This window comes from Ranitomeya variabilis, chromosome 5 (assembly GCF_051348905.1).
Source record: "Ranitomeya variabilis isolate aRanVar5 chromosome 5, aRanVar5.hap1, whole genome shotgun sequence".
Taxonomy (NCBI): Eukaryota; Metazoa; Chordata; class Amphibia; order Anura; family Dendrobatidae; genus Ranitomeya; species Ranitomeya variabilis.
Window position 1 is genome coordinate 597,311,313 of NC_135236.1, and position 15,780 is coordinate 597,327,092.

At 45.2% G+C, this 15,780-nt stretch overlaps 1 protein-coding gene across 2 annotated transcripts in view; it reads right to left on the bottom strand.

Annotated features, from left to right (window-relative positions):
* LOC143776550 (A disintegrin and metalloproteinase with thrombospondin motifs 2-like) overlaps positions 1–15,780 on the bottom strand; it is a 793,125-nt gene that overhangs the window by 157,187 nt on the left and 620,158 nt on the right. For both annotated transcript variants that reach the window (XM_077266022.1, XM_077266023.1), the window contains exon 16: positions 229–395. In XM_077266022.1, coding sequence (XP_077122137.1) covers positions 229–395 — 167 coding nt within the window. The remainder of the gene's footprint in view (positions 1–228; positions 396–15,780) is intronic.

The window sequence follows — 15,780 nt, forward strand, 5'->3', positions numbered from 1 at the left end:
CATGAATATGGAGGGCTATATGACAGCAGGTTCACTAGTCCTCTAATGATAATCTCCTGCTGATAAAATGGATTTCATCAATACTAGAGCAAGCAGCACAGTAACTGGCACATTGCTGGAATCCGGGTCTTTGCCCCTATATTATGCTGCTTTCAGATTAGATGACAAGTTCCACATAACATAAATGTGTGCATGCTACTAAGAAAAAAAGAACATTTAAAAACTTACAAGGATTACAACTGGATTCCTCAAAGGTCCCATAGTCTGGATTGTTTCTCTGTTTTCATCATTCCGATATTCCCATTCAATGCCCATTTTCACAAATACTTTTGAGTCCTCTAGACTCTCATTTTCATCATTTAAAATGAACTTTCCAGTTGCCTGATTTCGGATTGCTAGACATAGAAAGTAAATAGAAAATTACTACTAAGCCTTTTGTGGTACTCTACCAAATACAGCGCGCACATCTTACACACCATTGTGTTCTGTGTTTCTGGATTTTATCCAATGTGACAATATTAATCCTAAGATACAAAGAAACTAGACATTTCCTGAACAAAGTATTAATAGAGCTACATCAAATCTTTCTCCAAGGTCATCGAATAGGTCTCACTACAACACATTGGGAAGCACCTTCTTTTCCAATTCATAGTAAAGAGGGTATCTCATCTATTTCTACGTGATATGCCAGCCTTTAAGGGTTGGAAAACCCTATAGTTGCTTGATCTTCAACAACCTACACTACTTGCACAGTCAATTTGTCTGAAAATTACATAGACATGCGAGTCTCTGGGAAACTGTAAAATATTTGTATTGTTTAAGCCTCATTTCAGATGGTCTTTTTTTTATTGCACCGAAAAGAAACCCCCCCAAAACTGACGTATTTCCATCAGTCCATTCGACCAAGATTTTCAAGTGAGTTTGGTGGTTTGTCAGTTTTTATAATAAGTGTTTGTACGTTTTTTTCTTATATGTCAAAAAACAAATATGGCAAGCTTCTCCTACCCATTAAACAAAAAAAATGGATAGTACATGGATGAAAATCTGATGGGACCTGTGTCCTATTCTAGGTTTTCACGGACCCATAGACTAACATTGGGGAGTGTGATCAGAGAAATGTCTCCATTTATTTTTAAAATACGCTTAGTCCAAAAAAATCCCCCCCAACATGTAAAGCCCTTCTGAATTATAAAGAGACTGTTCTATCAATAAAAACAATTGGATAAAGCCCGAAGGCTAATTCAGATGTCCATTTTTAACGCACGTGATCTATCCATGTTTAGTACTATTGCTAGTCTATAGTGGGTACATGTTCTATGTGGCTCTTCCTTGAGTGGCTGCCAAAAAAGAAGACTTGTCTGCTTTGGATCAGTCATGGATCAAACTCAAATAGTTATGGATCAAACTCACAAGTTACAGGCACGAAGATTCAAAGAAAATGGTTATCTAAGACACATTGGAACAGCAGCAGCATAAAAAAAAACTGTCCTTCAGTCAAAATGACTGCTTGCAGACACAAAATAAAGCCACCTTACCATCAACATCTACTTTTGACATCAATTTCATAACTACCAGAACATCCTTTAGGGCTCACTCTCATCTGCATTTATAAAATCGTTCTGATGTTGGTCCTGAAAAGTTGGATGAGTGTCATGCAAGTACAATTTGATTTTTCTCACCTAGCATCCATATGACATCCGTATGACATGTGTAAGTAATGAAATGCGATTTTAACATCAGCTTTTACATACATGAATTCTCTGTAATTTCAAGTTAGTTTACTAACTAATAAAACAGTCTCAGAAACAGATTTAGATAGATGCCCCTGAGATATATAATCAGTGCAGTGCGTGTGTAGCTTAGTGTACATGTATTAAGCTAATAATTCAATAAATTAAATAAAATAATGGAGTCGGGTCCCCCTACTTTTTCATAACCAGTTGAGAGAAAACCGACAGCTGTGTGCTGATATTTATAGCCTGGGAAGAGGGTAATAAACATGGCGCTTCCCCAGAGGCATATCTAGGGGGGGGCAGCCGGGGCATGTGCCCCGGGTGCAGCTGGCAGGGGGCGCAGTCGGGCCGCCTAATGCGGCGGTCTGCAGTGTCTCCCCCAGTGGCTGCATTCTGCCGCCCCCAGCACTGGAAGTCAGCTGTTCTCTGTGCCGACTCTCAAGCTGACAGCCGGCACAGAGAAGCTGCAGCGTGCCAGCTCCCAGTATTCAACTGTACTTGCATCTTACAGATGCGAGTACAATTGCAGCTCTGACAGTAGTGACTAGAACGGAGTTGATGTCTTAAGGTAAAGAGGTCACCAGAAGGGGGGGGGCTTCTTCAGTCCAGTGAAGAAGACCCGATAGCAGGAAGCTGCGTTTTGCTGAGGCTGCAGGTAAAAAGAAGCAGGAAATGAGGGGTTGCACCTGCACAATGGAGCCATGTGAGGAGAGGACTGAGGGTCTGCACCATGGAGCCGTGTGAGATTACCGAGGGGCTGCACCATGGAGGTGTGAGTACAGGACTGAGGGGCTGCACCATGGACCCTTGGGCAAATGGGAATGAGGACGCAGGACTTGGTGTGAGGCTCTGAGGACGTATTTTGGAAAGGGGTGGAAGTTACTTGAGTGGGGCTGTATAGGGAAGATGATGATGAGGTGCTGTGTGGGGAGAAAGGGGTTTGATGAGGTGCTGTGTTGGGAGAAAGGGGTATGATGAGGTGCTGTGTAGGGAATGGGGTATGATGAGGGGCTGTGTGTGGAGAAGGGGGGATGATGGGCTGTGGGGGATGGGGGTAATGAGGGGCTGTGTGGGATGATGAGAGGCTGTGTGGGGAATGGGGGGATGATCAGTGGCAATGGGGGTGATGAGGGGCTGTGGGGGGATGAGGGGCTGTGGAGGGATGAGGAGATGGGGGTGATGAGGGGCTGTCTGGGGAATGGGGGGATTTATTGTGTGTGGGGAGAATTGGAGTGCGGATGGGGGATTTAATGTGTGGGGGGAAATTTGGAGTGGGGATGGGGGATTTAATGTGTGTGGGGAGATTTGGAGTGGAGAAGGGGTTATTTATTGTGTGTGGGGAGATTTAATGTGTGGGGGAGATTTGAGGACACAAAACGAAGAGCAAAGGGAGAGATGGTGGGCATTCATGAGGAAAGGGTACAGGGAATGGGGGCATGTATGAGGAAATAGTAAGGGGGAATGGGGGGCATGTATGAGGAAACAGTACGGTGGAATGGGGGGCATGTACGGGGGAATGGGGGCATGTAAAAGGAAACAGTACGGGGAATGGGGAATGCATAAGGAAACAGTACGGGGAATGGAGCATGTATGAGGAAATAGTATGGGGAATGGGGGGCATGAATGAGGAAACAGTATGGGGGCATGTATGAGGAAACATGTATGAGGGTGATGGGATGTGTGCAGACACAGTATGGGTAGCCAGGTGAGCAGGTAGTATAGAAAGTGAGGGGGTAAATGTATAAGGACACAGTATAGTGAATAGGGGGGATGTGAGAGGAGAGAGTATGAGGATGGAGGGGAATAGTATGAGAAAACAGTATGGGGGGAGAAAAGTGAGTGGGAACAGAATAGAAACTGAGTAGTGGGGGCGTAGCATGGGGGACAGTGTAAGGGCACAGCCAGGAGGGGACATTATACCAAGGAGGGGGAGTGTGATGACAGAGTACAGTATATAGAGACTAGGCCCTATAGGGAGGACACAGTGTAAGAGGACAGTGTGAAGAGGGGGCCGGTATGTAAAGGAGAGGTCAGTGTAAAGAACATGTACCATAAGAGGGACAGTGTGAAGAGGGGGCCAGTATGGAAAGGAGAGGTCAGTGTGAAGAGCATGTACTATAAGAGGGACAGTGTGAGGGTCATATTTTATGCAGACAATATAGTGAGGGGCAATTTTTTAATTCAGGAGCACTATAATGACACTTGTATCTTTAAGGGCATCATGTGGAGATTTTCTGCAAAAGAGCGGAGAAGATGGCAGTCTGCAGAGACGAGCTGTGGATGACAAAACTCATCATGAGGTCTGGACAAGATTAAGAAAAGAAGAAGGCTCCAGAGGCAACGTCATCTATAAGTTACCTGGATGTAAATGTTATTTTTGATACTAATTTTTTTTTTTTATGTTAGGAGCATTAAAGGGAATGTCCAGGTTTGTAATGAATCTGCAGTCATTCTTTGTGACTGCAGACTTCTGATTTCTCAGTGTGCTCTGCAAGCTATTAGGATTCTCTCGTGCCAGCGATTTACATACATGCAGTCATGTGCTGACTAGACATGTGTGGCATCAGTCAATGAAAATGAACTGAGCGAGGCTGGGCATGTCTAGTAGGAATGTGGTCTGAAGTATACAAATCACATGCTTGTGCTGACATGACTGTCCACCGGCAAGGGAGAACCCTAAAAGTGTGCAGTGCATTAGTTGTGAGAATTCAGTAGCCTGCGATGTCAGGATTCAGCTCTGCAGGTTCCAGTAGTCGTCACATGGACACTTCACTCATATGTGATTTTCATACTTATGGTCCTGAGACAACGAGCTTCTCTTCTGCTTCTCTGTTTTTCACTGAACATTGAGAGCATTAGGGAGAGGAGCTTGTGGGTACAAGACTAAGTGTGCAAATCGCATATGTCCTGGGGGGGGGCGCCAAACTGAATTCTTGCCCCTGGTGCCAGAAATCCTAGATACACCTCTGCGCTTCTCAGACTATTAATATCAGCTCACTGCTGTCTACTTAGCCTTTACTGGTCATTAAAACTTTCACAGTCAACTTAATCAAAGATCAAACTATAAGAACAGAATATTAACATATAGTATCTCAAAACTATGCACCATTAAACACAGTGAGGACTGTTTACATTATTCTATTCTTCCTACAGATCAGGTGGATTCCACCTGTCCCAATTCAGAATACTGTGGAAGCGTGAAAGGTACTGGATCTACGAGTCATAGATATTAGTCCCTAATGGACTAAATAAAATCATGGAGGCAATAACACATTAAAAGTCCAAAAGCTATGACTTTCTCATGTGATTCCCAGTCTATTTAAATCAGAATTTGATCATTTCGAGACACTTCAAAATGAATTTTATAGAATTAGTTATGAATGTCCTGCAGTGGAGGTCACTATACAAAAACTTGAGGATGTTTGGAGGGAGGTTCTCCAAAGAAGTCAGGAACAAAGTTGTTGAGAAGTACAAGTGAGGGTTGAATTTTAAAAAATATATGCCAATCTCTGATGATCCCCTGGAGCACCTTCAAATACATTACCATCAAAAAGAAAAAACATGGTACCAAAACAAACTTGCCCACCAAAACTCTCAGCCCAGGCAAGGAGGGCATTAATTAGAGAGGCAGCACAAAGATCAAAGGAGCTGTAGAGTTTCCAAGCAGAGACTGGAGCATCTATCCACACAACCACAATAATCCATACATTTCATAGAGGTGGCCTGTTATGATCCGGTGACCTTGGAGCTGCATGAGAGATTTTCTCAGGAGTAGGTGGTACCTGTACTGACCGCAAACCCTAAACTGACACCGCAACTAGAAGTAGCCGTGGGGTGTACCTAACACATCCTAGACACCTCGACACAGCCGGAGGACTAAATACCCCTATAGATGGAAATGGGAATTCTATCTTGCCTCAGAGCAGAACCCCAAAGGATAGGCAGCCCCCCACAAATATTGACTGTGAGTATAAGAGGAAAGACACACGCAGGCAGAAAAAGCAGAATTTAGCAAAAGAGGCACTTCTATCTAAATAGAAAAGGATAGGACAGAATTCTAAGCGGTCAGTATTAAAATCCTAAAAATATCCACAGCAGAAAATACAAATATTCTACATCTAACTAAAGACATAGAAAGTATATCTGTATCTCCTGAGAATCCAGCATGACTGAAAAATCCAAACAAAGTCTAAGCTGGACAAAAACACAATAAATTGCACTGAATTGCAAAGCACACTGCATGTGTGCACAGAGACAAAAAAAACCCAGACACTTATCTTAGCTGAATTGGCAGCAGGGCATGAGGAACCAGAGAGAGATGCAATCCCTCCAAGAACAATGGACAACTGGCCAGGAGTAATGGATCCTGCACACCTAAATACCTAGTAGAGCTGCAATCAGCAGAAACACCTGCCCTGGATTACAACCCCAAGACAACTGCACTACCACTAACAACCACCGGAGGGAGCCCAAGAGCAGAATTCACAACAGTACCCCCCCCCTTGAAGAGGGGTCACCGAACCCTCACCAGAGCCGCCAGGCCGATCAGGACGAGCCAGATGAAAGGCACGGACCAAATCAGCAGCATGGACATCAGAGGCAAAAACCCAAGAATTATCCTCCTGGCCATAACCCTTCCATTTGACAAGGTACTGAAGCCTCCGCCTCGAAAAGTGAGAATCCAAAATCTTCTCAACCACATACTCCAACTCCCCATCAACCAACACAGGAGCAGGAGGATCAACAGAGGGAACAACGGGCACCACATATTTCCACAATAAAGATCTATGGAAACATTATGGATGGCAAAAGAGGCCGGAAGGGCCAAACGAAAAGACACCGGAAAGACAGAAATCCTATAAGGACCAATAAACCGAGGCTTAAACTTAGGGGAAGAAACCTTCATAGGAACATGACAGGAAGACAACCAGACCAAATCCCCAACCCGAAGCCGGGAACCAACACACCGACGACGGTTAGCAAAACGCTGAGCCTCCTCCTGAGACAACACCAAATTGTCCACCACATGAGCCCAAATCTGCTGCAACCTGTCAACCACAGAATCCACACCAGGACAATCAGAAGGCTCAACCTGCCCCGAAGAAAAACGAGGATGAAAACCAAAATTACAAAAGAAGGGCGAAACCAAGGTAGCCGAACTAGCCCGATTATTAAGGGCAAACTCGGCCAATGGCAAGAAAGCCACCCAATCATCCTGATCAGCAGACACAAAGCATCTCAAATAAGTTTCCAAAGTCTGATTAGTTCGCTCAGTCTGGCCATTTGTCTGCGGATGAAATGAGGAAGAAAAAGACAAATCAATGCCCAGCCTAGCACAAAAGGCCCGCCAGAACCTAGAAACAAACTGGGAACTTCTGTCAGACACAATATTCTCCGGAATACCATGCAAACGAACCACATGCTGAAAAAACAACAGAACCAAATCAGAAGAGGAAGGCAATTTAGGCAAAGGCACCAAATGAACCATCTTAGAGAACCGGTCACAAACCACCCAGATAACCGACATCCTCTGGGAAACCGGAAGATCTGAAATAAAATCCATAGAAATATGCGTCCAGGGCCTCTCAGGGACCGGCAAAGGCAAAAGCAACCCACTAGCACGGGAACAACAAGGCTTGGCCTGCGCACAAGACCCACAGGACTGCACAAAAGAACGCACATCACGCGACAAAGAAGGCCACCAAAAGGACCTACCAACCAAATCTCTGGTACCAAAAATACCAGGATGGCCAGCCAACACAGAACAATGAACCTCAGAAATCACTCTACTAGTCCATCTGTCAGGAACAAACAGTTTGCCCACTGGACAGCGGTCAGGTTTGTCAGCCTGAAATTCCTGCAGAACCCGTCGCAAATCAGGGGAAATGGCAGAAAGGACCACCCCTTCCGTCAGAATGCTGACCGGTTCCACTACCTCAGGAGAATCAGGCAAAAAACTCCTAGAGAGGGCATCAGCCTTAATATTCTTAGAACCCGGAAGATACGAGACCACGAAATCAAAACGGGAGAAAAACAAGGACCATCGAGCCTGTCTAGAATTCAGCCGTTTGGCAGACTCGAGGCAAATCAGATTTTTATGATCGGTCAAGACCACAATACGGTGCTTGGCTCCCTCAAGCCAATGTCGCCATTCCTCAAATACCCACTTCATAGCCAACAACTCCCGATTGCCGACATCATAATTGCGTTCAGCAGGCGAAAACTTACGGGAAAAGAAGGCACACGGTTTCATCAAGGAACCAACAGAATTCCTCTGAGACAAAACGGCCCCTGCCCCAATCTCAGAAGCGACAACCTCAACCTGAAACGGAAGAGAACCATCCGGCTGACGCAACACATGGGCAGAAGTAAATCGGCGTTTAAGCTCCTGAAAGGCAGAGACAGCCACAGAGGACCAATTCGTTACATCAGCGCCTTTCTTTGTCAAATCGGTCAGGGGTTTAACCACACTGGAGAAGTTAGCAATGAAACGGCGATAAAAATTAGCAAAGCCCAAAAATTTCTAACGGCTCTTCACGGATGTGGGCTGAATCCAATCATGAATGGCCTGAACCTTAACCGGATCCATCTCTATAGATGAGGGAGAAAAAATGAAGCCCAAAAAAGAAACCTTCTGTGTAATGGACTGCTAATTTAGGAGCGACATGCGACTAGCTCTGAGCAGGTGGTAACTATACAGACCGCAGTTCCTGATCTTAACACAACACTAGCAGTAGCCGTGGGATGTTCCTGTCACTCCCTGGACACCTCGTCACAGCTGGAGAACTAGCTACCCCTAAAGGTAGAAATAGGAAAGCTACCTTGCCTCAGAGAAAATCCCCAAAGGATAGGACAGCCCCCCACAAATATTGACTGTGAGTGGAGAGGGAAATGACATACGTAGTATGAAACAAGATTTAGCAAAGGAGGCCACTTCTAGCTAGATAGATAGTACAGGAAAGAACACTGTGCGGTCAGTAATAAAAACTAGAAAAAGTCCACCGCAGAGATATGCAAAAATCTCCACACCTGACTAAAGGTGTGGAGGGCAAAATCTGCAGCCCAGAGCTTCCAGCTTAGCTGAATAGATCCATACTGATAAGCTGGACAAATGAGCAAAACATAGAAAGTGCTGAACAATAAAGTCCACAACAAGTGGACAGCAAAAGGACAAGCAAGGACTTATCTTTGCAGAACTGGTCAGAGTGTCAGGGAAATCCAAAAGAGCAGTAACTCCAAGCAGGAACAATTGACAACTGGCATTGATTGAGGGATAAGGCCAGACTAAAATAGCCGAGCCAGAAAGACGATCAGTGGAAGCAGCTGCTGATGCTAAATCCAAGAAGCAGCTATACCACTCAAAACCACAGGAGGGAGCCCAAGAGCAGAATTCACAAAAGTGCTACTTACAACCACCGGAGGGAGCCCGAGAACGGAATTCACAACAGTACCCCCCCCCTTGAGGAGGGGTCACCGAACCCTCACCAGAGCCCCCAGGCTGATCAGGATGAGCCAAGTGAAAAGCACAAACCAAATCGGTGGCATGGACATCGGAGGCAACCACCCAAGAATTATCCTCCTGGCCATAACCCTTCCACTTGACAAGATACTGAAGCCTCCGCCTCGAAAAACGAGAATCCAAAATGTTTTCAACCACATATTCCAACTCCCCCTCAACCAACACTGGGGCAGGAGGATCAACAGAGGGAACAACAGGTACCACATATCTCCGCAACAAAGATCTATGGAAAACATTGTGGATGGCAAAAGAGGCTGGAAGGGCCAAACGAAAAGACACTGGATTGATAATCTCAGAAATCTTATAAGGACCAATAAACCGAGGCTAGAACTTAGGGGAAGAAACCTTCATAGGAACATGACGGGAAAATAACCAGACTAAATCCCCCACACAAAGCCGAGGACCAACACACCGACGGCGGTTAGCAAAACGCTGAGCCTTTTCCTGAGACAACGTCAAATTGTCTACCACATGAGTCCAAATCTGCTGTAACCTGTCCATCACAGAATCTACAGCAGGACAATCAGAAGGCTCAACCTGCCCTGAAGAAAAACGAGTATGGAAACCAAAATTACAAAAAAAAGGCGAAACCAAAGTAGCCGAACTGGCCCGATTATTAAGGGCAAACTTGGCCAACGGCAAGAAAGCCACCCAATCATCCTGATCAGCAGACACAAAGCATCTCAAATAGGTTTCCAAGGTTTGATTACTTCGCTCAGTTTGGCCATTTGTCTGAGGATGGAACGCCGAAGAAAAAGACAAATTAATGCCCATCCTAGCACAAAAGGCCCGCCAAAACCTGGAAACAAATTGGGAACCTCTGTCAGACACAATATTCTCCGGAATGCCATATAAACGAACCACATGCTGAAAAAATAATGGAACCAAATCAGAGGAGGAAGGCAATTTAGGCAAAGGTACCAAATGGACCATTTTAGAGAACCGGTCACAAACCACCCAGATAACAGACATCCTCTGGGACACAGGAAGATCAGAAATAAAATCCATGGAAATAGGCGTCCAGGGCCTCTCAGGGATGGGCAAAGGCAAAAGCAACCCACTAGCGCGGGAACAGCAAGGCTTAGCCCGGGCACAGGTCCCACAGGACTGCACAAAAGAACGCACATCCCGTGACAAGGAAGGCCACCAAAAGGACCTAGCAACCAAATCTCTGGTACCAAAAATCCCAGGATGACCGTCCAACACCGAACAATGGACCTCAGAAATTACCTTACTTGTCCATCTATCAGGAACAAACAGCTTCCCCACAGGAGAGCGGTCAGGTTTATCAGCCTGAAATTCCTAAAGCACTCACCGTAAATCAGGAGAGATGGCAGAATCACCCCTTCCCTAAGAATGCCAACCGGCTCAAGAACTCCAGGAGAATCAGGCAAAAAACTCCTAGAGAGAGCATCCGCTTTAACATTCTTAGATCCCGGAAGATATGAGACCACAAAATCGAAACGGGAGAAAAACAGGGACCATCGAGCCTCTCTAGGGTTCAGCCGCTTGGCCGACTCGAGGTAAATCAGATTCTTATGATCGGTCAAGACCACAACGCGGTGCTTGGCTCCCTCAAGCCAATGTCGCCACTCCTCAAATGCCCACTTCATAGCCAACAACTCCCGATTGCCGACATTATAATTGCGTTCCGCAGGTGAAAACTTTCGGGAAAAGAAGGCACATGGTTTCATCAAGGAACCATCAGAATTCCTCAGTGACAAAACGGCCCCTGCCCCAATCTCAGAAGCGTCAACCTCAACCTGAAAAGGAAGAGACACATCTGGCTGATGCAAGACAGGGGCAGAAGTAAATCGGCGCTTAAGCTCCTGAAAGGCCTCAACAGCCTCAGAGGACCAATTTGTCACATCAGCGCCTTTCTTTGCCAAATCGGTCAGGGGCTTAACCACACTAGAGAAGTTGGCAATGAAACGGCGATAAAAATTAGCAAAGCCCAAAAATTTTGAAGGCTCTTCACTAGGGTTGAGCGAAACGGATCGTTCATTTTCATAAGTCGCCGACTTTTGGCAAAGTCGGCGTCTCATGAAACCCGACCCGATCCCTGTGTGGGGTCAGCCATGCGGTATGCGATCTTGGCGCCAAAGTCGCGTTTCGTATGACGCGTTTAGCGCCCTTTTTTCAGCCAATGAAGGAGTGTGGGAAGAGTGATGACATAGGGGTTAGGGGCGTGCACGCCTATGATCATTTTAGCGCTTGTGCGCAGCAGGGATTTGCAATGTGTAAAACGAAATTTTCGGGGCTGGGACGGAGGGAGAGAGAGAGAGAGAGAGAGAGAGAAAAAAAAAAAAAGAAAAAAAAAAAATCCCCATTGACGTGCATAGGGTTTCGTGTTCCGGCCGATCCTCGACTTTTCGCAGTAATCGGCCGATTTCGCCCGACTCGACTTTTCAAAAAGTCGGGTTTCGCAAAACATGACTCGACCCTAAAAAGGTCAAGGTCGCTCAACCCTACTCTTCACAGATGTGGGTTGAATCCAGTCATGAATGGCTTGGACCTTAACAGGATCCATTTCTATAGACGAAGGAGAAAAAATAAACCCCAAAAAAGAGACCTTCTGAACTCCAAATAGGCACTTAGACCCCTTCACAAATAGAGCATTATCACGAAGGATCTGGAATACCATCCTGACCTGCTTCACATGAGACTCCCAATCATTGGAAAAAATCAAAATAAGGGTTTCGTGTTCCGGCCGATCCTCGACTTTTCGCAGTAATCGGCCGATTTCGCCCGACTCGACTTTTCAAAAAGTCGGGTTTCGCAAAACATGACTCGACCCTAAAAAGGTCAAGGTCGCTCAACCCTACTCTTCACAGATGTGGGTTGAATCCAGTCATGAATGGCTTGGACCTTAACAGGATCCATTTCTATAGACGAAGGAGAAAAAATAAACCCCAAAAAAGAGACCTTCTGAACTCCAAATAGGCACTTAGACCCCTTCACAAATAGAGCATTATCACGAAGGATCTGGAATACCATCCTGACCTGCTTCACATGAGACTCCCAATCATTGGAAAAAATCAAAATATCATCCAAATACACAATCAAGAATTTGTCAAGATAATTGCGGAAAATATCATGCATGAAGGACTGGAACACAGAAGGAGCATTAGAAAGCCTGAAAGGCATCACCAGGTATTCAAAATGGCCTTCGGGCGTATTAAATGCAGTTTTCCATTCGTCACCCTGTTTAATACGGACAAGATTATATGCCCCTCGAAGGTCAATCTTGGTAAACCAACTAGCCCCCTTAATCCGAGCAAACAAATCAGAGAGCAAAGGTAAAGGGTATTGGAATTTGACCGTGATTTTATTAAGAAGGCGATAATCAATACAGGGTCTCAAGGAGCCATCCTTCTTGGCAACAAAAAAGAATCCCGCTCCCAATGGTGACGAAGACGGCCGGATATGCCCTTTCTCTAAAGACTCCTTCACATAGCTCCGCATGGCGGCATGTTCTGGCACAGACAGATTGAAGAGTCGGCCCTTAGGGAATTTACAGCCAGGAACCAAGTCAATAGCACAATCACAGTCCCTATGTGGAGGAAGGGAACTGGACTTGGGCTCATCGAATACATCCTGGAAATCTGACAAAAATTCAGGAACATCAGAAGAGGGGGAAGAGGAAATGGACATTAAAGGAACGTCACTATGTACCCCTTGAAAACCCAACTAGTCACAGACATCGATTTCCAATCCAACACTGGATTGTGTACTTGTAACCATGGAAAACCCAGTACAACAACATCATGTAAATTATGCAACACCAGAAAACGACAATCTTCCTGATGTGCTGGAGCCATGCACATAGTCAGCTGAGTCCAATACTGAGGTTTATTCTTGGCCAACGGTGTAGCATCAATACCCCCTCAAAGGAATAGGGCTCTGCAAAGGCTGCAAAGAAAAACCACAGCGCCTGGCGAAGTCTAAGTCCATTAAGTTCAGGGCAGCGCCTGAATCCACAAATGCCATGACAAAAAAAGATGACAATGAGCAAATCAGGGTCACAGACAGGAGAAACTTAGGCTGTACAGTACTAATGGTAACAGATCTAGCAACCCTCTTAATACGCTTAGGGCAATCAGAAATAGTATGAGCAGAATCACCACAGTAAAAACACAGCCCATTCTGACGTCTGTATCCCCTCTGTTCCGCTGCCATATGGTGCACCACCTTGCGCTCGCGCAGGCGCCGATCAATCTGAATGGCCAGAGACATAGATTCGCTCAAACCAACAGGCATGGGGAACCCCACCATAACATCTTTAAGGGCTTCAGAAAGACCCTTTCTGAAAATTGCTGCCAGAGCGTCCTCATTCCATTTAGTGAGCACAGACCATTTTCCAAATTTCTGGCAGTATAATTCTGCCGCTTCCTGACCCTGACACAGGGCCAACAAGGTTTTTCCACATGATCCACAGAGTTAGGTTCGTCATACAATAATCCGAGCGATTGAAAAAATGCATCTACATTAAGCAATGCCGGATCCCCTGACTCAAGGGAGAATGCCCAATCCTGAGGGTCACCATGCAGCAGAGAAATAACTATTTTAACTTGCTGAGTGGGGTCACCAGAGGAACGGGGTTTCAGAGCAGAAAACAATTTGCAGTTATTTTTAAAGTTCAAAAACTTAGATCTATCCCCGTAAAACAAATCTGGAGTAGGAATTCTAGGCTCTAAGGCTGGAGTCTGAACAACATAATCTTGGATAATCTGTACTCTTGCAGCAAGCTGATCCATACGAGAAAACAAAACCTGAATATCCATGTCCGCACCCAAATCCTGAACCACCCAGAGATTAAAAGGAAGGAAAAAGACAAAACAGACTAAAGAAAAAAAAAATGGCTCAGAACTCTTTTTCTTTTCCTTCTTTTGAGATGCATTCAACTCATTTTTGGCCAGTTGCACTGTTATGGACTGGTAATTTAGGAGCAACATGCGACTAGCTCTGAGCAGGTGGTAACTATACAGACCGCAGTTACTGATCTTAACACATCACTAGCAGTAGCCGAGGGATGTTCCTGTCACTCCCTGGACACCTCGTCACAGCCGGAGAACTAGCTACCCCTAAAGGTAGAAATAGGAAAGCTACCTTGCCTCAGAGAAAATCCCCAAAGGATAGGACAGCCCCCCACAAATATTGACTGTGAGTGGAGAGGGAAATGACATACGTAGTAAGAAACAAGATTTAGCAAAGGAGGCCACTTCTAGCTAGATAGATAGTACAGGAAAGAACACTATGCGGTCAGTAATAAAAACTAGAAAAAGTCCACCGCAGAGATATGCAAAAATCTCCACACCTGACTAAAGGTGTGGAGGGCAAAATCTGCAGCCCAGAGCTTTCAGCTTAGCTGAATAGATCCATACTGATAAGCTGGACAAATGAGCAAACCATAGAATGTGCTGAACAATAACGTCCACAACAAGTGGACAGCAAAAGGACAAGCAAGGACTTATCTTTGCAGAACTGGTCAGAGTGTCAGGGAAATCCAAAAGAGCAGTAACTCCAAGCAGGAACAATTGACAACTGGCATTGATTGAGGGATAAGGCCTGACTAAAATAGCCGAGCCAGAAAGACGATCAGTGGAAGCAGCTGCTGATGCTAAATCCAAGAAGCAGCTATACCACTCAAAACCACAGGAGGGAGCCCAAGAGCAGAATTCACAAAAGTGCTACTTACAACCACCGGAGGGAGCCCAAGAACGGAATTCACAACACTTCTGCACTCCAAAGAGACACTTAGACCCCTTCACAAACAAAGCATTATCACGAAGGATCTGAAATACCATCCTGACCTGTTTCACATGAGACTCCCAATCATCAGAAAAAATCAAGATGTCATCCAAATATACAATCATGAATTTATCAAGATAATTCCGGAAGATATCATGCATGAATGACTGAAAAACAGATGGAGCATTAGAGATTCCGAATGGCATCACAAGGTATTCAAAATGGCATTCGGGCGTATTAAACGCAGTTTTCCATTCATCACCCTGCTTAATACGAACAAGATTATATGCCCCCCGAAGGTCAATCTTAGTAAACCAACTAGCCCCCTTAATCCTGGCAAACAAATCGGAAAGCAAAGGTAAAGGGTATTGAAACTTGACCGTGATCTTATTCAAGAGGCGATAATCAATACAGGGTCTCAAGGAGCCATCCTTCTTAGCAACAATAAAAAATCCCGCTCCCAACGGTGAAGAAGATGGCCGAATATGCCCTTTCTCGAAAGACTCCTTAACATAACTCCGCATGGCGGTATGTTCAGGCACAGACAGGTTGAAAAGTCGGCCCTTGGGAAACTTACAGTCTGGAATCAAGTCAATAGCACAATCACAGTCCCTATGCGGTGGAAGGGAAGAATGACATCAAAGGAACGTCATTATGAACCCCCTGACAACCCCAACTAGTCACAGACATAGACTTCCAATCCAACACAGGATTATGTATCTGCAACCATGGAAAACCCAGCACAGTAGCATCATGCAAATTATGCAACACCAGAAA